This window comes from Ascidia mentula, chromosome 8 (genome assembly GCF_947561715.1).
Source record: "Ascidia mentula chromosome 8, kaAscMent1.1, whole genome shotgun sequence".
Taxonomy (NCBI): Eukaryota; Metazoa; Chordata; class Ascidiacea; order Phlebobranchia; family Ascidiidae; genus Ascidia; species Ascidia mentula.
Window position 1 is genome coordinate 4894946 of NC_138573.1, and position 20753 is coordinate 4915698.

The following is a 20753-nucleotide window of genomic DNA, read 5'->3' on the forward strand; positions in this document are numbered from 1 at the left end:
TTACCGCTATAGGGGCGGTAAACATGTCACGTGATTAGGAAAGAAGGATTGTGGTTTAAAATTGGAGTTGTTCTTAATCACTCTTAGAGTGGAGGCAAACTGGCTTGGAATAAACTCGCCTGACAAAGTTTTAAAATAAACCATGCCGAATATACGAATCCGCGAACAAGCAACGTTCTCAAGCGCTGGCGTTAAGGGCAAAGTTGATTTATGGACCTTATTAAATCCACCCAAAACACATTTACCGTATCTTCCCACTAAAAGCACCGTTTTCCTGCGACTGGCATCAAAACGATCAAGCTTCCGCGGTCGCCATAAATCCCAGTTCCCTCTGATCTATATATGATCTCTCAGCGATTCCATTTTCGGTGATTACTTATATCAGTAAACCGGCAACAGGGACGAAATATGCGCCGCAGCGCTTTATAGCTGGTCCCATTCATCATACCCGAGGCACTGTGGATTTTTTTTATCTTTCGTGTGAGATTGATTCTCTCTGGTTTGAATAAGTGCGATCTACGTTGAAGCGCTGACATGTGTTCGTTCGTTGTTTTTGCTTTAAGGCTAGCGTTATAAGTAAGCTGTTTCAAATGTCTTTTTAGATTGAAGAATATTCGCTTGACACTGTCACTGAACGGCGGTTTACACAAAAGGGCATTTTGTAGCTCGCGCAATAAAGCTGATATTTTGTGGTTGAAAAAAATTCTGACCATCTACTCCAATCTAAAACTAGGCCAACATTCCGACTGTTTGAACAAAACCAATACAAGCCAAGGACAAAAAGCGAAAATCCAATTAACCAACGATATTTAACTGGGTGTCACCTTGACTTTGACCCACAACATGACGCTTCAGTTTAGCTCACTATCCCCACAATCCAATCAAAATACCCGGGCGCTCCACTCGTTAACTTCCAATAAGTAACAGAATCAGAACAGAATCGATTAACTTGAAGTTCAGACCAGACCTTTGCAATGGATAGGCACGTCAAAAGGATGCCTACAAATTGCCAGTGCTCCATTATTCCCGTCGAATCCGAGCGCCTTTATCTCTGTTCTATTTGTGGCGGGGACGCGAGCCAGACGCCGGGCTCCCACAGTAAACTACACCCAAGAACTTGTTGCCCCCCAAAACAGCTTAACTCGCCTATACTGATCAAAGTCATTTCTGGTTTCAAATTCTGGCCCCCAAGCGCCTTCTCTGTAATATCTATATCTCTCCCTCGGCAGTTTTATTGACGACAATTAGCAACGAAAACACCCCATGTTTGTAGAATTAACCGCGTATTCAGTGGCACTGTTTTGCCGCCGCAAAATAGTTGCCGGCCATGGTGGAAGGTTTCCAACCTAATTGCCGGTTTGCTAAACATGCACCCGTTTAGGAGACTTCGTTTCGCGAGTCTGTGTTCCCACGACTAGCACATTTCTTTTGCTTTACGAGTAACATTCCATATGAATGCGAAATTATGGGTTCCGAGATATAAACTGACGTTGTCGCAACCGGGCAAATATTGTGAAATGCATACAATACAAACCCTTACAGCAACTTAAAGCTTGGTTAAAATTGTTAAATCTCAAACTCTCTCTGTGTGGATCGATGTCAAGTATAGGGACGATAATTTTCCAACTTTTGTCAACTCGTGACAACAAGCAAAAATTATTTTGTGTAAAACTCGAAAACAAATGATAAAAATAATGAAAATGTACAAGGTGCCTTTTTGAGGTTTCGTATAATATAGTTTCTACTCAATAAATGGTTTTGGGAATGCATTCTTTTTTTATCGCAGGGCAATCGGAGGCTCGCTGCGCAGTTGTGATCGAAGATGACAAGTTGCATGAAGACCCCGAGCAGTTCCGCCTCGTGCTTGGATCGCCATCGAGTGAAAGCGCTGGAGACGCCAGACTGGGAGAACAAACAGAAATTCTCATCACCATTAAAGACGACGCCGACAGTAAGTGCTTGTTTTCAGTGGTTTACTGTAATGAGCTTGGATTCTTGCATTTTGGCCCCTCGACGCTGTAACCATAATTTGTGCAGCCACAGAAGCAGGGATGCAAATCGATGGGTCAATTTGTTTTCCAAGCAGGTAATTCGACTCACAGGATTAGATTACCACATGAGAAAAGAAGTGTGCGTGTGCCATCAGAACTGACTTATTCCTACGCATACATCGTAATAACCCATCAACATATTTATGCCGGGCAAATAGGGGCGCAGCATCTGTCTCCGTCTATTTCAACTCGCCACAAAGCCTGGCACAACAAAAACTATGTACAAGCCAAACAGAAGGAATTCAGTTTGGAAACGATTTTTTTGGGTGCCGCTTCATTTGCATGTCAGCACTTTGTTCTGACAAATCCGCATATATTTTTTGTTTATGTAAAGGCATTTGTATCAATCCGCAAGAGAGAGGCCAGCGCTACCGGGGTTTAGAATGTAAGCAGTAATGCAGTTCTTGGCCACAATCCAAGCTGTTATTTTTAAATCAAACTAAAAATTGCCTTACCCCGTTCCTTTATGATGTGCTAGCCGCCGTGATTGGCCGAAATGCTAAATGATCACCTTCGCCGCCTTGAAGGGAGATTAGTGTAAAAACAACATAAGCGCCATCGGGGTTCGGGGGCGCTCAGTTAAACCTTCGTCTATTTTCCGCAGAACCCATCATCGAGTTCGCGCAGACGACTTTCGAAATAAGGGAGCCAGAGACGGAAGACGACATTTCCATCGTCCAGATCCCTGTGATCCGACGTGGAGACTTGAGCGAGGCATCAGAAGTTCGGGTTTACACCAAGGATGGCAACGCACATTCCGGTCTCGATTACAATCCAATCAGCAAAGGTAAGTAATGAAAATTACAATTTTTATACCAATTTGGGTACTAAATACATGGTAAGACTGCAAAACGACATCAACCCATATTTCAAACTCCATACGACTTTAATTGATCTAAATCAGACAAACGTGACATCACGTTACTATTTCGCGTAAATACCCTGTAAATTTATCAGTGTTGAACTTCGACGTTAACGTCTCGGAGCTGGTGGTCGAGATCGAAGTTCTCTATGACGACGAAAAGGAAATTCGTGAATCCTTTACCGTGCGCTTGGAGCCCGACGCCAACATGGTAGCGGAAATTGGGGTAAGCACTATTATCGACCCATTGATTCCTGCTGTGGGCACAAACAGCAAGCGACATATTCTAAGATTGACCGCGAAACAGTAGAAACCGTTCCCACACAAACCTTAAGCTAATCTTCATTTTAAATAGACACCTTTAGCGTTAAACTTCAACATGGCGGAATGTTTGCCGTTCAATTAGGTTATAAATGCGCGGGGTTTGCCTAACCACTACCAGTCCTTTTCGTTCGTTACCCTGCCATCAATTCGATGTTTTGACAATGCAAATCCATGCATAAGCCCCTTGCGGGGTGCGAAACAACCCAGTCAAGTCTAAATTCGGTGGTATTGAAGCCCTAGGCGAAGTGAATGGCGGTGTACCGTTACACATGAAATGTTTGCTAGCAAACCGGGCCCAATTTTCGGGCGCCAAACGTGCTCGTATCGAGTGTTTGGTGGTAAATCGGGTTTAGGGGATAAGCGATTCGTCCGCCGTCGCGGGGGCTTGTGGTGGGTGAATACATAAATAACAAATTGAGGATGGGTCGCCATTCCTCGGTAGACCGCCGTGATTTGGTAATTTGCTGAAAGAATGTGGAACAATGCTTAGAAAAGACACGCCTTATATGGCTGCTTTCAAAAATTCGCTCACGGTAATGGGTATGTGACTGATTTTTGCACAGTATATAACGTAGTATTCATTCTGACGTAACTACTCGGTCCAGTTCAGAAAGAAACCTCGATGCCTTGTTAATGTACAATGATTTGCTGCTCTAAAAATCCGACGAATGTTGTAAATTTTAAAAGCAACCAAACCATTGTTTTCGCATTTTTGCAGGAGAAGCGAGCGATCATCTACATTAACCAACAACGCATTCTGGCTGATGTGACTTTCCCATCCAAACCAAACGTTATTTCTTTAATTCACTACGACGATATGGCCACAGCTCCCTCAAGTCCTCCCTCGGGTTATCCTGTAGTTTGTGTGTCGGTGAGTACCAGCGGGAAAAATGTTTCCATGTGCCGTTATATTATTAATTAATATGTTTTCTGTAACTTCACACAGCCTTGTAACTCCAAACACCGGAACTTTGGAGATGTTTCTTCTCTATGCGAAAGTGAGGGACTCGACGACAGCGCTACCAGATACAGGTTAACATCACGTTTGATTGGCTTGCATTTTTGTTGTTAAGTCCTACAGAAAGTCATCCATGGACTTAGTAATGTTTTTTATCAACTACCTTTATTAACTATCGCGTATCTACGAAATATTATCTTGCGCTAAATTCGTATAAGCGTCTCCTTTCAAGGGCATGTGTTAACAGGTGGCTAATAGCGGCACCAAGCGGAGATGATGGCGTTACGAATCCTCTGAGAGAAGTGGCGCAGAACACGTTTTTCACCGACACGAATCGAATCACTTTGGACAGCATTTACTTCCAGGCTGGAAGCAGGATCGCCTGCGCTGCAAGGGCGGTGACAGAAGACGGCGACGTTGGTCTCGAATCTCAGTCCGAGCCGATCACAAGTAAGTGACGCAACGTACTGTTCTGTTGTTACCGAAAAACTATATGAAAAGTCAAGCCCCAAAAATTAAGTCCGATATGATACAAAAGTTTATACATTGCACTTTGTTTTTTAGTCAGCAAATCCAACGGCATTTGTGCTCCTCGCGTTCCCGGGTCAGTTGGCGCTGAACCGTTCTCGGCGAAAATCCGCTACACAGGTTCAACCGATCCCACCCATCCCAACCTGGTCAAGATAACTGTGGCCATGCCTCACGTGGATGGAATGCTCCCAGCCATCAGTACTCGTCAACTCTCCAATTTTGAGATCACTTTGAGTAAAGACGGTACTCGCGTAGGCAACCACAGGTAATTGTCGATACACCTGTTGAAGTTGGATGACGAGTAGTTAAAATTTAGATTTATATGTGTTTGTGTTAACCTCGCACCAAAATCCTTTTAAAATATTGCGATTTTTGTCAAGAACTTCACCTAAAAAGTATATTTTAAGTTAAAATTTGTTGTGAAACAGTTCCATATACATAAATTTTGCATAATATTGGTGTGGCTTAAACCTGCTCACCTGAAGATAAAACGCGACATCCAACAAAAACTTGTTTGTTTACAGATGCTCCAACATCCTAAACTTCGACGAAATTGTGACACAACACGGCTTCCTGACAGAGGCTACGCGCAATCCTAACGTCGTGAGCGCCGCCTACCCTTACTTCCACAGTAGCGAACTTCGGGGAAACAACACACTTAGATTTTACAAGTAGGTTCTTCTTTCAAAGGCGCGAACGCTTGTTAAAATCCGGTAGGGTGATAACTGTAAAATTGTCATATAGGAATTTGAATCTTGAGGCTTGTCTGTGGGAGTTTACAACATACTACGACATGTCCGAGTTGATCACAGAATGCGGAGGCAACACAATCACAGACGGACAGGTATGCAAAACGTTTCCACAAAATTAAAGTAAATTGTGAACAAATCTATGTTGACGCCTTGCTTTATGCGATTGTGCGTAGTTTTTGGTATTTTTTTGTTATTGGATAATGCAAGGTCTTGCTGTTATGATAAAATATGCAGGTGCGCACTTGAACGCGTAGACCACACGTAATTATAGCAACAGGACAAATACTTCGAGACGCGGTTTCACAAGTCAGGTGTCCAATCTGCACATTCGGGCACGCGGAAACCCAGGGCGAGGTATGCAGTCGCACCAATGCACTAAAACGTGCCAAATTACCGAAATTCGTCACGTCTAGCCTAGTTAACCACACCGCAACACAACCACATGTACGCCTCGGCGAGCAGAGTTGACGTTGAATCTACTTTAATGGTTTGTTTGAGATCCGTTAATGGTATGGGTCGTTTCGAATTCCAGAAGATCCTGTGCAGCGAAATGTCACCGATTAGCATCAGAGTCGCCAGATGATTGATAAGTGGTTGTTTATGGCAAAGGTTAAAAACCAAACATCCAGTCTAAAAACCTCAAGTTTTTTCATTTTTGTACAAGATGTTATAGCTGAAAAAGCATCATGTGCAACATAACACGCGTGAACAGATTTTATACCCTTATAACTGAGTTGAAATGTTTTTAACACACATATTTTGTTCAGGTGTTGGATCTTGTTCAATCATACGTGTCTTTGCGCGTCCCGCTCTTCGTCTCCTACATCTTCCACTCCCCAGTCGCAACCGGGTGGCAGCATTTCGACCAGCAGACTGAGTTACGTCTGACCTTCGTCTACGACACCGCCATCTTGTGGGAGAAAGGAATTGGCGCTCCTCTAGGATCAGAGTTGCAAGGTTTGTGTTTCTGCGTTTGTGTATTAAAACAAGTAAAGTTTTCGGATAAATTTCGATGCATAGGATTCGTTGATTTTTCGAAAGAAATGTGACATTTATCTTTCAACAGGAAACCTTTATCCCACAAGCATGCGGATTCGCGAAGATGGTCGTCTGGTTGTTAACTTCCGCACGGAGGCGCGCTTCCGTGGTCAGTTCGTGTACAACCACACGGGAACGGAAAACCAGGCGATGGTAATGAGCGCGGCCCATCCCGAGTTACAACTCTCCCTCTCCCTGATCAGGAGCGAGTCGACTTACAACAACCCAGAGCAGAAGTGGAGTTTCGTATCAGATTACGCCGTAAGTTAATATTTATGACTTTATGCCAACTGGATTGAGAAGCAGTTTTGACTGCTGGGGTTTTGAGTGTATATTATTAGCGGCATATGGTACTTGTTGTCTAAACGCTTCAAAGCTGACCGCTAATTGAATACACGCCTTGATCTTTACCCTGACTAGCACACAGTTGTGTTTAAAGTAAAGTGAAATAAGCCCAGTAAGATTTCATTTATGCTTTGGGTTCAACTTAGCTTTCGCTCGTGTTATGTGTTCCACAATTTACTCACAAACATGTTATTCACATAGTGAGCTGCAGACAGAGACACTGTTTCGACCTGATAAATCTCATCAGTGCAACTATGGTGTGACTTACAACCATCTTGTCAGCGAAATTTCCTGTTATTTACACACTTCTTGAAACTTTCCTACAATCTTGTAGATTCGTGATTATTCGGGAAGTTACACCATCAAACTCATTCCTTGTACAACCTCAGCACAAGCCTACACTATACCCATCGTCTGTGAACCAAGAGAACCACTGACATTCGAAATGGACATTCGCTTCCAGCAAGTACGTAACAATATCCCTTCGCTGGTAAAGTGAACTTATGATCATTAATTTCATGTGATTCGTTTTTGCAGGTGAGCGACCCAGTGGCAGCCGAGTTTAGTTTGAACACTAACTTTTACCTCCTGAGCAAGAAGGCGCTTTATCTCAGCGACGGTTCAATGGGTTTTGCGGAGGACAGTGACGTGGCGTTTGCCGAAGGTAATTTACAAACACTTTTGGTAACTGTCCCACGACTTTTTTTTAATTTAAAATAAAAAAAGGGTGTAACGCGATTTTTCAAACCTCTCTCCTCCATCATACCAATGCGCGAAACTTTATTTTACATTATTTTATAAAGGAGCTGAGATTTTTGGTCGTGTCATGGTGGATCCGGTGCAGAGTCTCGGCAACTCGTTTGACGCCACCATTGAAAAAGTGTTCGTCTGCAGCGGAAGTGACGGTTACGTTCCAAAGTACAACCCGGAGAACGGCGAATATGGTTGTCTTGCTGATAGTCCAACTTTGCGAAGGCAGTTCAAAGTGCTTGTAAGTGGAAATCTCTGCACATTTGCTACTTTAACTTCGATCTCGAAACAAACAATTAAATTATTACCTTCTGCCGACAAACACTTAACTTGTTTTAAGTTCTAAGTTTGAAAAATTAGAAAATTCCAGAAAGAATTCGTGCCAGAATGCACAAAGCGGTGCGAACGCGTAGACATTTGTTTCGACTGATCTTGTTCCAAACAAGCATTACAACAAAACAAGCATTTTTTGCCATGTTCCCCTAAACCATTGGCTTGCGATGACTTACGAGGAAGCAGTCCATCACCGTAAACCTCCATCTGTTTTACAGGATAAGGAGCAGCCAGACACGCAAGACACGAATGCCAACAGCGTTGCATTCAACGCCCGCCTTGCTGTTGACGACGTCGAGTCTTTGCCGATCGTAAGGCAGCCGGGCACGGATGGTTTCCGAATGAATTCCGCTCCACTTTTCACGGTAAGTCGCCACTATGCAAACGTCCACCCCTCAGTGGGGGATGTAATTGTGGCTAATGAATGGCGATTTAAGCCCCTGCCGCCGCGAATTGACGTAAGGCGATCTCCCTCTGCTTGTGTTGTATCGTCTGGACGTCCACTTGGCTGTGGCGTTGGGATAAAATATGTTTACCTTCAAGCAATTGTAATTGAGACTGAGCTTTTTGCCATCCTCATTAACGGGTCGGTGTTTGAGAAGACACACTAGCAGGATTAGGGGTCTTAAACACCTTAGCCATTAGCGAAAAGAATATGGTTTCTACTTAGGGGCGTTTATTTTACCAATGTTTAATGACCCTGTCCAAAGCCAAAGTTGAATTATAACCCCATTTACACCAAACCATTATCCATCTCTTTAGCATTCTAACCAAAACACTCGAATTATTTGCAGGTGACGGTGGGACGGGAGTGGTACATGCACGCCATCTACACTGTAAAATCGACTAACAATCGTAAGCGTCGATCCGTACTGCACACCTACCACACTATGCTGCGATCCAGTGGACACAGAAGCAACAGAGTCAGGCGCGCAGCGGAAGAAGACCTCACCGACTCCATAGGCGAGCAGTTCAACCGTGGCACACAGATGATGCACGTTAAGTTGGATGTTACCAGCGAGCCAATCGTGGCCGACGATCGCGTAATAATTGACGGAGAACCGGTGCTTGAAAAAAGCGGCAACAGCGAGTCCTTCCCGATGCTGGCAATAATCATCGGGTCGGTCGCCCTTCTGGCCATTGTGGTGATAGTGGTTGGTGCTGTGTTGTACAAGAAGCGACAATCCGCACCCCCAGTTGCCGCGGCTAAAGATGAAAAGTCACGAGGCAAGTACACGGGCGGCAAGCACATTGTCGTCAGAAAACGTGGCTCCAAAACCCGCAGCGTGGTGAAGTCCCAAACGTCGAACAGCAGTGGGTACAGCAGCTCGGACGGGGAGGAAGTTTAAGCACTGATTGCGTTCACCGATGTTGCAGTCATTTCGACGTAGGAAATTTGGGAATCATTTGGCGACAAAAAGAAGTATTTATATTATCACACGTTTATGTAGCACGGTAGGCCGCGCCGAAAGTGAATCGTTAGCGTGTTTACCGTTTAACACTATTGTACATTTGCCAAAGGCCAAGTTTTTGCAATCTCGCCCCATCAGTATTGCATACAAACCAGCATTGTTTCAAAAAACAAAGTTGGCACAAAATTTTTTACTTTTCTTTTGCAGCATATAAATGCTGACATGAACAAAAATTCACCAATTTATCTTCGAATTGAGAAAATTATGAAAACGGCCCAGGTGGTCGATTTTTCGTGTCAAGCAACTCTTTTTTGTGCTGTAAAAATTACTTAATATTCAAATTTTTCTTTCAAGTGCCTTTCACGAACTTTTGATAGCGATTGCCGTAACATTATTTTCTCTGCGACTTGTGTCATAGTCGGCCTGTTTTTACCTTAAATCCGGGTGGTTTTGCCACGCCGCTCTCTGTGACTTGTACAGTAAAATAATGCGAACTGAGCCGTTTGTCCCATATTCGCCAACTTGTAACGCAACTGACTGCTTTTCGGCAAATTGCCGTTAAGCTGCACAATTCACTCCTAGTATCGTACGTGCCACTGAAAAGCTAACATGCTTTGATGACCCTTCGCCTCATTTCATCGGGATTTGTATGTTTATTTATTCCTTCAGCGGTGGCCGCTGTTAAGGATCGTGCTGCTTCTCGCACCATGTAGCTGCGCTGCACTAATACGCTTAGTCGCTCCCGCCGCCGCCGCCCGCCTCGCACATGCATACCCTTGCTGTACATAGTAACGTTGTCAGCATCCTTTTACCGTGTCGCACTCTCACGCTGTGATATTTGCCCGACTCTGCTTCACGTGTTTGCCGACTGGCATCCACAGGTCAAGCGTCCGCCAAAAATTAGATTTAGCATCGAAGCTATGACCACGGTTTAGACCGGCCCACGGTCGCCTTAGTAGTCGTATGTTTAAAATCGCGCGTCCCTTTTAACGTGCACAGTTGCTTGGCAACATGTGTCATGTAACAAAACAAATTCCACCTCCGACACAAACAGCATAGTTACCAACATTATTCTTATCTATTTACCATTTCTACTGTTGTTGTTTTTTTGTATTTTTGCGTGCGCCCGCATTTTGGCTGCGTTGTCTCGTTCGCTGCGCTCTTTTAACCGCTCCCCTGCGCCCCCAGCAACTCCGCCACGGTTTTCCACCGTCATCACTACAGGCTGCAAAGCTCAGTGACGAGTTCTCGGTAATAAACTGCGTTTCTCACGATGCAAGTGTGGTTGTAATCTAAAATACAAGAAGTGTCAGGAATTAGACCTGGGATTTGGGGGTTTTCGTCCTCCAACATGCGAATATTTACGAAGACTTACGAAGGCAAAATAATTTCCAAAACGGTTTTATTACAAGAGACATTGTCGGGAAAAGCGATCGAAAAATACATTCACAATTTGCTACCGACGATGGCTTTATGTTTGCACAGACCCAAGAAAGACGTACAGAGCATTAAACTAAACAGCCATCGGTGGCGTTTGTATCAGTGATATAAATTATATAAAGTACGGAAAATAACCGTTTTCGGGGGAATTACACTTCACAATCAAGAAGAACCTGTAGATCACGTGACAGCAGAGAAAAGCAAAAAAAAGTTCGTGCACAATGTTGAAAAGACACAAATGAACAGGTATGCCAGATATGTCGCTATGACAGTTAGAAAGAAATATGGTGAAAAAATGCATACACGGGTAGTTGGTGGCTGCGACAATTTATGTGAAGCATGAGCTTATACCGTCGTGTGACCGCTACTCACAACACGATGAATTAGTTGGATGGAAAAATCGTGCAACCTGAAAATACCCGATTGCATAAACTGCGCTTGGCCCCGAAATCGTAAAGCAAAAAAATATGGTCAGCTGTTTTCGCGCACAGGCAAAAACACTCGCAACTTAATCGAGATTACACAAACAACTTGAATAATAAAGTTGTATTGGCAAAAACGTGCCAAAAACGAACGCATTTTGCAACCTTTCAAAAATTCGTGCGAAGCTGTAATTTTCACAGTACATAATAGCGGCACCTCATAATTACGTGACGGGAGGTATAGGGTTGTAACATAGAAGCACCAAATGCGGAATGTGAAGATGACCGTTTGGTCGATTTGAACAAGATGGTATTCGAAATCCCAAAAGCTGGCTCTCGGGCGACATCAAGTTACACAGCGTTTCGCGATGCGGCAACCGCTAGATGACAGGAAAGTGAAGATACGCCAAGAAGTAAAAAAAAAAGTTTGTGATAGCACAACAGGTTTGTAACCACACCTGGTTGACACAAAATGCAAATAAATGTTTGGAAACAAAATCACTTGACAGATTGTTGAATAACACGCGGTGCATTGATTTATGCTACATAAAAAAAAACAAATGTGTCTGCCTTTTTGTCGAGGCAAAGTTTGCAGCAACTCATACACGTTGCTATATTTTTGCCTACGAAGCAGATGTTTTAAACTAAAACAACAACAAAAAATCCAAAACGCACAAAAATACTCCATTTTTTGAACAGGCGCTTTAATGGCAGTTTGTTCGTAACTTTCGCCATCATTGTGTCGGAATGCGCTCGACGAACGTGCTTGGAAAGTGACCACTGCGTCCAGTGTTCTGATGAGTCCCGCGGAACCACCCGTCCGGCCTGCGCTGGTGCACTATGATGACGTCACCCTCTTTGAGGTCCAGCTCTTCGGGACTATGTGCCGGATAGTTCATGATAGCTCGGTATCTATGGAATGGAAAGTTTTCAATGGATTTTCAGGGCAGCAGCTCAAATGTTACAACTGGCGTCCTGGACTTGGTAACGCGACAACACACTGACAAGCAAACATATATGTTGTCCTTACCGATGCGGTGATATATACATTAAAAGAGGATAGAACTTAATAAATAGGTACCGGAACCGCCAAACAGTCTTATGGGCCACAAATACCCAAGACCCATATCAGGTTAATTTGAAAGGTTATTCAAGAAAAAAAAAACAAGTCATTTGTTGTTATGTGTTTTAAGATATTTTTATTTTTCCTACAATTTGGCATCGCCAGTACATTATAAGCGCGGATAACATTTGTAGTGCGACCAATCGAACACCTGTTGCGACGTTCCTGTGTTGTTTTGGCGACGATAAGAAAACAATTACTCACTTGTCACGCATGAGTGGTTTCAAGGTCGGTCTTGCTTGTGACGCAGAAGGAGAACTTGGAGAAGGAGCCGAGTGGTCAGTGGGTCGAGGCGCAGGGCTATAAAGAAAGGTTGGTGAGACGTATTGTAACAAAGGCGTTAGTAAAACCCGTAATAAACAACAAGTACCGGTACTTGAGGATATTGGGACAATGTTTAAATTTTGCTACAATTAAATACCAGACCATTGTAAGCACCTAGTGGGAGTAGTTGGTGTGGATTTGGTTTTCTTCGCACCACCGGTGATTATCTTTAGCAACAACTGGTTCTTCTCGCGCTTCTTGTCCTGCTGCAAACAATTCACACCCAGTAAATATCGCAACCGTCACAAGTTCACCAAACGTGGATAATTGTCACCTTATCCGTCCCCTTTCTTCCGCTTCCAGACTTGCCCGGAATTTTCAGATTTGACGTGCCGGGGGATTTTCCCGATCCTTGTGACGTAGACGAGCCTTGAAAGTTAAATTAAGCCAATGTTTGGAGAAGAACTTCCAAGTTTTTGCAAATACAGTAGAAAATCAATAGCAACAACGCTTAATTTTACTGCGATTTTCCTTTTGCTGAAATCCGACGATTTACTTTTTATATCGGTAAGATAACGTCATGCTGAAATAATAATCGACAAGTACCGGGTTTTGAGGATGATTGATGATGATGGGAGGACGGGGGAGCAAGAGGTCTTGGAGGAGGAGTGCGACGATTCGATGAAGAAGTTGGTCTTTGTTGATTTCCAGATGTCTGATGGTTGCTCGACTCAGCATTCCGCTGCAAGACGGCGCCATTTAGTTAAACTACCTCGCTTGCTTTTGAAAGTACAGCATTGGTGGCGGGTGATTGGCAGCATTGGTCAAGCGCCCGACCCACATACCAAGAAAAAAACCTGATTGGGATTCGTGCCCATGACATCCTGGGTTCAAATCCCGGTGTGGTCAAAAAAAAAGTACGTTTTATGCCGAAGAACCAACATTAAGTTAAACAACTAGGGTAGGTCACAATTGCACGAATTGCAGATAGCGAAAGCACATGGTGTAAATGGCGATATCTTTACAGCAACCAAATATCTACGGGCAATGTACTGTGAGCTGTTACCGAGTTATGGCACCATCACTAAGGTATGTTTTGTGACCAAAAAAGCGTCATGTTGAGCCTTCGCAAACTCACCGTGGATCGAGGAGGTTGAGATGGGGATGTTGACGAAGATGAAGATGCTGAAGAAACGGATCCTGAAGACGATCTCGATGCATCCGGCGAGGTCCTGAAAAATATTTATTGTAACAAATTTTCGACAATATTAAAGCTAAACAAGAAAAAATACATCTTCTGTTCGAAGTTTCGGTTCGTACAACAATTATTCACAATATTATCACTAATACATGAACACTGGGAATGCAGACGTGGAGTGACCGCCCTTACATATGATTCATTCACTTATCTTTACAAATGTTCTATGAAGAGCTCTAACCTATTAACAGGGACCGTAGGAGTGACGTAGTTGCCTGGGAAAACACCGATTTTACCGCTGGTCACGTGCCTGCCGCGACACCAACCATCGTTGCAGACCTCGGTGATCTGATAGGAGTCGCCTTTTATCAGTTCCAACTCATCAGGTTTGACAGCGCGGTACGAGTAAGTTGCCGTGACGCTATACAATAAAACCGTGCAAATCTTTGACAAATATGTATATACTATGTGTGGATAGTATATCGAGAATAATAACTAGTTGGCATTTGCCAAAAAATAGTTGAAAAAGGATACCAGTGGTGAATTGGAACACCATAAAAAAGAAAAAGTGGAATATGCATGAAAACATTACGTTGTGGTCGGATTTCCTTTGGTTTCTCTATTAGTTAACCAGAAAAAAATTACTATGAATTAACCGCAAACGCTTTCCATATATTTTCCCATCTGACAGAAAATTACAAAAACCAGCCTCAAATTCCATGCATTTGCCACATTTCTAAAATCCCAATACAGAAAATAAACAAGAATTTAAGTGCGAAAATTTGGGTATCATTGGTTCTATATCTTAAGCCGCTGCTCATTGCAAAACAATTGCCCTGCTAACTGCCCCTCGGGTATTGCAGCGAGATTATAATCGGATGAATTATTGAAACGCAAATCAATGAAATAACAAAAGCCCGTCTGCCATATGTTGCACCAGACAAAGATGCAGATTAATAGCTGGCAACATGGGGATGCGTGTGTTTGCTAATTAGAAGAAAAGATTTACATTTTGGCCGCTGACAGAAGTCTGTTGGGATTCGATGTTCTGGGAGTCAGATGGTCGGCCGACTTTGAACGGTCGAACGTAGGTGGTTTGTTTTCCTGAAATGCAAAAATGCCACATTTTCGACGATAAATTTGCCACAATTTTACCAACGTTATCGTATTTATTTAGTGGGTCATAAACTGTGATCATATCTGTTTGCTGAGAAAATGAATTAGGAAGGAAATATGTAAAGAAACTAATGTGAAGCAAACCAACTTTCATGAAATGTAGCTTAAAAAAAGCGAAATTACATGAACGCGCTGAAAGTGTTCAGTGTCACACGACCAAATACTCACAGTTTGAGTCGGCCTGGCTCCTTCTGATGCGCTTTTGGTGGCCGACTGTCTCGTTGTATCCACTTTTAGCAAACCGGGCAACTTTCGGGAATCTGATGAAGTGGATGACGTCACGTCGTTTACTTCCGCTGGCCTTTTCTGGCGCAGCCGCACCATCAACTCACCAACCTTCTGGGTGTTGGGTGAGGACGGCCCGACCAGCGTGGTTGTGGCCAGGATGGCCGAATTGTTCGTTGGCATGACAACGGCGGGGCTGTCGGATTCGAGGATTTCCATGGAGTGCCGATGGGAGGTTGTCGGTTCATCTCCTGTTTTTGCTACACAAGAGTTTGGATCTGTGAGATGGCGTCATCGGAAAGGAAAAAATTGACAATTATGGGGCAATAAAACTGTTTTGTGTGCATGGTCTGTTATTAAGTTACAGTAAGTAACCCAAACAAAAATGACTTTGAATACATTATCGATAAAACTTTGTATCTCAATTACAGTCGTGACAAAGTAATATAGTGCCAACATTCAGGTTTAAACAACAGTGTTAACATCCATATTCATTTTATGACAATTTATGTTTAATGGCGAATTAAAATGGTTAAGGAGGCTCCATGACAGTTTCGTTGGAATTTTAGTCAATTATTATTTATTGAAACAAAGTGCTTTAATGAGACCACAACAAAAGTTGAAAACCTGCATCAAGCACCAAACTTTAAACATTGAGATAAATTACCCGCATGGAATGTTGGAAACGAGTGTCTTTTCTTTGCCTGTTGTTTTTGTGCCTGCTTGTTTCCAACGATCCTTCTAGCAGCAGCACTGGCACCCACTCCACTGCGTTGTGGGTGGACTGGACGTATATTCTCACCCCCTTCAGCAGGCGGAGAATCTTTGACATCCAAAAGCTTTTTGGCTTCATCATTAAGCTGACAAGAAACCCAAGAGATTTAGAAACAATAGCAAGAAATGAGGACAAGAAGATATGAGTGTTGTTTAGAAACTATACTGGGCAGCTAACATACAATTGTACAGGTTTTGCACTGTGTGATCTTTTCAAGCACATTAACACTTGAAATTAGTGCAAGTGCAGCTAGACTGATTATAAACACACTTATACTGCTAATGGAATATATTTAGAAGTACTAATCCCTTCAAAACCAACACAGTGATCTCTTCCCTCAAGGAAGCAATATAGAATAATCACTTCCTTATTATTGCCTGAAAAGTCTTTAATTGACATTTCTAATTTTTAGTTGGTCTTTGGGATTACCTTGACAAATGTGAGAGGAAAGATACCAATCTTGTCCTTGTGAACACCTTCTGCCCAATTTCTATCAATTCTTCTTATTGCTAAGATCTTTTCATTCTGCAAAAGAAGCAGTAAGTATTTGAAGTATTGTACACCCTCAATGAATCTCTTTCTGCCAAATGCAGACAGATCTGATACCACAAAAACAATGTGTGTGTTTAAGCATGTTAAAACAGTTTTAACTTAGGTATCTTTGTTTTTCAGTTTTAACATAAACCACACCTAAAGCGAATCATCTGTAGTTTGGTTTGAAGACACTTTATACTTTTTGTTATCATATAGTTTTAAATTTATCAAAAAAAAATATGTAGTCAAAACCTTGTTAAATGCCAAACAATCCCTGTCCCTTCCTTCGTTTTTTGACTCAAAGTTGTACAAAGCCACACATACCGGTTGCTCAGTTGGTAAAGGAATGACAACCTTAAAATACATGTAATAGTTAAAAGTTAATTGAATTAAGCAATCCAACAAAAATGTAAAACATAGGTTTCAAAACCCCAGAAAGCCTTTGTACAAGGTAACATGAGATTGTGAGTCATGATTTGATAAAGGAAATCTATAGGTTCATATTTACACAAGTTGGTTGTAAACCGACAGTTCCATACCAAGCACACACAGACCCACACAATCTCCTTGTATTGATTCATGCACTACACCTCACTTCAACTCTATGAATTTATTACATTAGTTCATTTAAACTTTTTTTGATGTGTATTTCATGTATAGGTATGTGTGAAGTTTATGAACAAGTCAGGATAAACTACTTTCACACTACATCCTTGTTTTACCACTTTTAGGGTAAAAAGTGGATACCTTTTACACCTTCCTTTATACAAGTATTTTAATCAACATTGGTATAAATTACACATTCTAAGCAAAATTCAATTCATGAATAAAAAGGTTGAATATTATAAATCGTAAGAAGACCAAATATTAATAAAGTACCTTGACATAGCTGACAGGAAAAACACCCATTTTCCCTTTACATTCCCCACTCATCCAGTTGTCATCAATACGTTTCAGAAGATAAACCAGATCACCTTTCACAAACGACAGGTCACTGAAACGTACACAAACACGATTGAAAGGTCACTTTAAAGTCGTACTTTCAGGAGAAATGGGATTATTTTCAGAAAAAGAGAAAAACATCTGTAAAAATTGGATTTCACAAAATCTCTAACTGTGCACATTCTGATTACCTATAGTATGAACAAGAAAAGCAACAAACAAGGCTTTACTATATTATATATATAACTTTACAAATTTAAAGGCAAACAAAAATACTGATCAAAACTTCCCACATGTTTAACTTTACAGTCTTGCATATAGTTCTACTTGAGGTTGGCAAGCTGATTATAATACTAATGTTGGGTTAAAATATAATATTTAAAAAAACACTATACTAAAACCTACACACCTTGGTTGATCAGACTTGTATGCGAACAAAGCTCGAGCAACTGGACGACTGTTTGCCTTAAAATACAGCAAAGGCAATCTTTTTATTCAGTTTATTAAGTTACTTTTATGTGATGTGATAACTAGTTAGATTTTATTATTGAAGCATTTTTTTTTCCACTTTTAGATATATAAGGCATGATTAATAACCATTATTCATAAAATCTATGAATTGCTGCAGAATATCACAATCCTTGATAATCAGTATATATATATATACTATATAGATAATATAAACCCTATGACCAAATCCCTTTTGAGAGTAGCATCAACCAACAATAACAATTACCGTCACAATTGTGATCTACAAAAACATTTCTTTACAAATCATGTTACTTGGGGATACCATTTTAGGTTATACCTGTGGTTCACTTGGTGATTTCTCATGATGAGGCCTAGCTGAGTTTGTTCTTTCTTGGTCACTCTTACTCTGCTGTGATGACCCACCATCTTTGGCACCACCACTGGCTGGTATTGGTTCGCTTAAAATACCTTCAACTGAAAAGCGCAAAAATGATTATATAAATGAAAAAGACACAGGCACTTAAAAAAACACAATGAAAGATACAACCTCCATTTCACACACTTACCAGAATGTCGCCGCGTGTGTTTATCCGAGTGTGATTTAAAATGATCCTGCTGAAGCTTAATTCCATCCAGGAGACGAATTAACAAAATGTTGGAGGGCAAATCCTCCACACGCTGCTTTACCACCACACGACATTCTGGACATCTCAATTCCTTTTGAGTCCTCACAATGGCTGACAGACAAGCCTTGCAAAATGTATGTTGACATGGCAACACCTACAAAACATAGTGGTGAGTGATCAAGCATCATCAATTGCCTTTGCCTAATATGGGCTACAGCAATACAATTCACAAGCTTTCTGGGACAAAACAGAATTTACCTTGTTATTTTCGTCAAGTGGTTTGAAGCATACCGAACATTCCAAGATGTCATTCAGAAAATAAGAATTCATGTTAACTGTGCAGGTTCATTGTCAGAGAGGTTCATCTACCAAAAATCCCAATAACTTTTGAAACAACAAACCGTCCAATATCTACACCACACAGACATATAATAAAGGTAAGCCGATTTTTTTATTGGATTAAAATTTCTCCATTCACAAGTACAAAAAGTTAATCATTCAAACAACATCAAGCAGAAACAGGCTTTGAGTCTGTCATGTTTGAATGAAATGTGACGTCATGGTTGGAGAAAATCACTTCAACTTTCTATCGCCCTCTAGCGGAAACTTCCAAAAATATTGCTTGTAAAAATATTTTTTTTGGAAATTAGGTGGTATCAATTCTTAGCATACGATTAACATACGTAAAGGCAAACTACCGATTATTCGAATTAGATTTTTTTTTTAATCATGTAGGCTACATTGTACACTGTAATGTATGCGTGTTCAAATGTATTTAGTGCATGTACGCCTTCGACTCGACCACTTCATCGTTTTGTCTATGCAACTACCATTTTGTAATGCTTTAACTGCATGGATGATTTATACACAAAATAATTCCTTCAAAAGTTCAAAGAAATGTAAGATAGTCTTAACTTTATGCAAAGCCGGGAATTTTGAGAAGTTAATTACTAGAGCAGCGGTAAACAGTTGTCATCAACCTTAAGGTCAAGATGTCAATATTGACACGTTAAATAGGTGAGTGTGACGTCATATTTTGCATATATAAGCAATCAACTGCAGTAAGCCGAATCACAATCAGCTTCTCATCGCTTCTATTACTACATCAGCAGCAGCAGCAACCTACAGAAGAGCCAAAATGGTAACTATATAGTAAGACTATGACATACTCTAGCTGCAAGTTTCTAAAATCTATATCTGTTGCCCAGGTTGACCTCAACGATACTCAACTCGAAGGTAAGTGTTCTTCGATATGAAAGGAATTTGCATTGATGTTGAGTAACTTGCAAATGATCCAATCTACATTCAGATATCAAAGAAGCTTTCGAAGTTTTCTGCGAAACTCCCGAACAGGAAATCAGCTACGAACAAGTTGGAAGTGTTCTGCGATCTCTAAACTTCAACCCAACCAACGAAGATGTTCACAACATCCTTGGCAAGCCTTCAAACGAAGGTGAACAAACTATTGAAATGACATAAAAACGTTTATCTCTAAAGCCTACATGAGTTCGAATTGCGCAGGCGTTATCGTAAACGGCATTAAAATACCTTCACAGACATGGCGGCCAAGAAGTTTAAGTACGAAGAATTTTTGCCAGTCTACCAACAAGTGTCAAAGGATTTTGTGGAAGGCACATATGACGATATGTTGGAAGGACTGAGAGTGTTCGACAAAGAGGGAAATGGAACAGTGATGGGAGCAGAAATCAGACACGTTCTCCGAACTCTTGGTAAGCTGTTTCAAATTTTGCACATGTTTTAAAGAACGCGAACAAGCATTCATGGATGGCGCTGTTGATCATTATATCGAATCAATTTCCAGTATATTGTGTAACCATTTGCAAATCTTCAGGGGAGAAATTGCATGCAAACGAAATCAGCGCTGTCATGGATGGCCAAGAAGACATGAACGGCATTATCAATATCGAAGGTAGTAGAAGTTTAAAAATTTAACAAGTTCACATATACAATTGTGGTAGAATATTGCGTTGACACAGAAACAATATACGTTTTGTTTTTTTCGTGTGTGCAGTTTTCTGCAAGTACCTGATCGACGGAAAGAAGGAGGAAAAGTAAAAGTTTCGGTAAGATGTTTTTACCCAAAGTTACTAACAAACTTGACCTGTCACACCTTTCTGCATTTGCAGCGTTGGCGATGAAGGAGGCTCAAGTCTCGTTGCTCTCCAATAAAGAATACCACC

General features: G+C 41.5%; 3 protein-coding genes across 4 annotated transcripts in view; 2 read left to right on the plus strand and 1 right to left on the minus strand.

Moving 5' to 3' along the window:
* The window catches only part of LOC145912438 (FRAS1-related extracellular matrix protein 2-like), a 52757-nt gene extending 42133 nt beyond the window's left edge, over nucleotides 1–10624 (plus strand). Inside the window, exons 29-44 of the mRNA XM_082999897.1 lie at nucleotides 1787–1951; nucleotides 2656–2838; nucleotides 3009–3139; nucleotides 3956–4108; nucleotides 4184–4269; nucleotides 4443–4645; nucleotides 4760–4991; nucleotides 5251–5397; nucleotides 5471–5570; nucleotides 6246–6435; nucleotides 6545–6777; nucleotides 7196–7327; nucleotides 7399–7525; nucleotides 7665–7852; nucleotides 8163–8309; nucleotides 8739–10624. Of these exons, the coding sequence (XP_082856023.1) occupies nucleotides 1787–1951; nucleotides 2656–2838; nucleotides 3009–3139; nucleotides 3956–4108; nucleotides 4184–4269; nucleotides 4443–4645; nucleotides 4760–4991; nucleotides 5251–5397; nucleotides 5471–5570; nucleotides 6246–6435; nucleotides 6545–6777; nucleotides 7196–7327; nucleotides 7399–7525; nucleotides 7665–7852; nucleotides 8163–8309; nucleotides 8739–9293 (2972 nt within the window). The 3' untranslated portion in view covers nucleotides 9294–10624. The remainder of the gene's footprint in view (nucleotides 1–1786; nucleotides 1952–2655; nucleotides 2839–3008; nucleotides 3140–3955; nucleotides 4109–4183; nucleotides 4270–4442; nucleotides 4646–4759; nucleotides 4992–5250; nucleotides 5398–5470; nucleotides 5571–6245; nucleotides 6436–6544; nucleotides 6778–7195; nucleotides 7328–7398; nucleotides 7526–7664; nucleotides 7853–8162; nucleotides 8310–8738) is intronic.
* A 134-nt stretch (nucleotides 10625–10758) lies between these two features.
* On the minus strand, nucleotides 10759–19076 carry LOC145910865 (E3 ubiquitin-protein ligase SH3RF3-like). 2 transcript variants are annotated; one of them, XM_082998079.1, is made up of 17 exons: nucleotides 18811–19076; nucleotides 18493–18706; nucleotides 18264–18400; nucleotides 17865–17920; nucleotides 17393–17507; nucleotides 16766–16867; nucleotides 16409–16504; nucleotides 15872–16064; nucleotides 15148–15464; nucleotides 14813–14907; nucleotides 14045–14224; nucleotides 13744–13837; nucleotides 13212–13347; nucleotides 12940–13034; nucleotides 12780–12868; nucleotides 12546–12641; nucleotides 10759–12130 (listed from the first exon to the last, which is right to left on the minus strand). In XM_082998079.1, the coding sequence occupies exons 1-17, from the start codon at nucleotides 18880–18882 to the stop codon at nucleotides 11953–11955; spliced, it is 2265 nt and encodes a 754-aa protein (XP_082854205.1). In that variant the 5' UTR covers nucleotides 18883–19076; the 3' UTR covers nucleotides 10759–11952. The 2 variants fall into 2 exon arrangements, with proteins under 2 accessions (XP_082854205.1, XP_082854204.1); XM_082998078.1 differs by having other exon boundaries at nucleotides 12780–12871.
* Nucleotides 19077–19712: 636 nt separating this feature from the next.
* Nucleotides 19713–20628, plus strand: LOC145910890 (myosin light chain 3, skeletal muscle isoform-like). Its single transcript, XM_082998104.1, has 5 exons — nucleotides 19713–19788; nucleotides 19862–20005; nucleotides 20109–20282; nucleotides 20405–20482; nucleotides 20585–20628. Exons 1-5 carry the CDS (start codon nucleotides 19713–19715, stop codon nucleotides 20626–20628), a joined length of 516 nt encoding a protein of 171 aa, XP_082854230.1.
* The last annotated feature ends 125 nt before the right edge of the window (nucleotides 20629–20753 follow it).

What these genes read in the sequence shown, in the direction of transcription:
- LOC145910865 (XM_082998078.1), bottom strand. Translation starts at nt 18,882, where the DNA reads ATGAATTCTTATTTTCTGAATGACATCTTGGAATGTTCGGTATGCTTC. An exon ending in ATTGTTTGGCATTTAACAAG is followed by an intron (nt 16,505 to 16,765) that starts GTTTTGACTACA and finishes CTTCTTTTGCAG; the next exon opens with AATGAAAAGATCTTAGCAAT. An exon ending in TCAATCATCCTCAAAACCCG is followed by an intron (nt 13,035 to 13,211) that starts GTACTTGTCGAT and finishes TTAACTTTCAAG; the next exon opens with GCTCGTCTACGTCACAAGGA.
- LOC145910890 (XM_082998104.1), top strand. Translation starts at nt 19,713, where the DNA reads ATGACATACTCTAGCTGCAAGTTTCTAAAATCTATATCTGTTGCCCAG. An exon ending in CAACGATACTCAACTCGAAG is followed by an intron (nt 19,789 to 19,861) that starts GTAAGTGTTCTT and finishes ATCTACATTCAG; the next exon opens with ATATCAAAGAAGCTTTCGAA. An exon ending in ACACGTTCTCCGAACTCTTG is followed by an intron (nt 20,283 to 20,404) that starts GTAAGCTGTTTC and finishes GCAAATCTTCAG; the next exon opens with GGGAGAAATTGCATGCAAAC.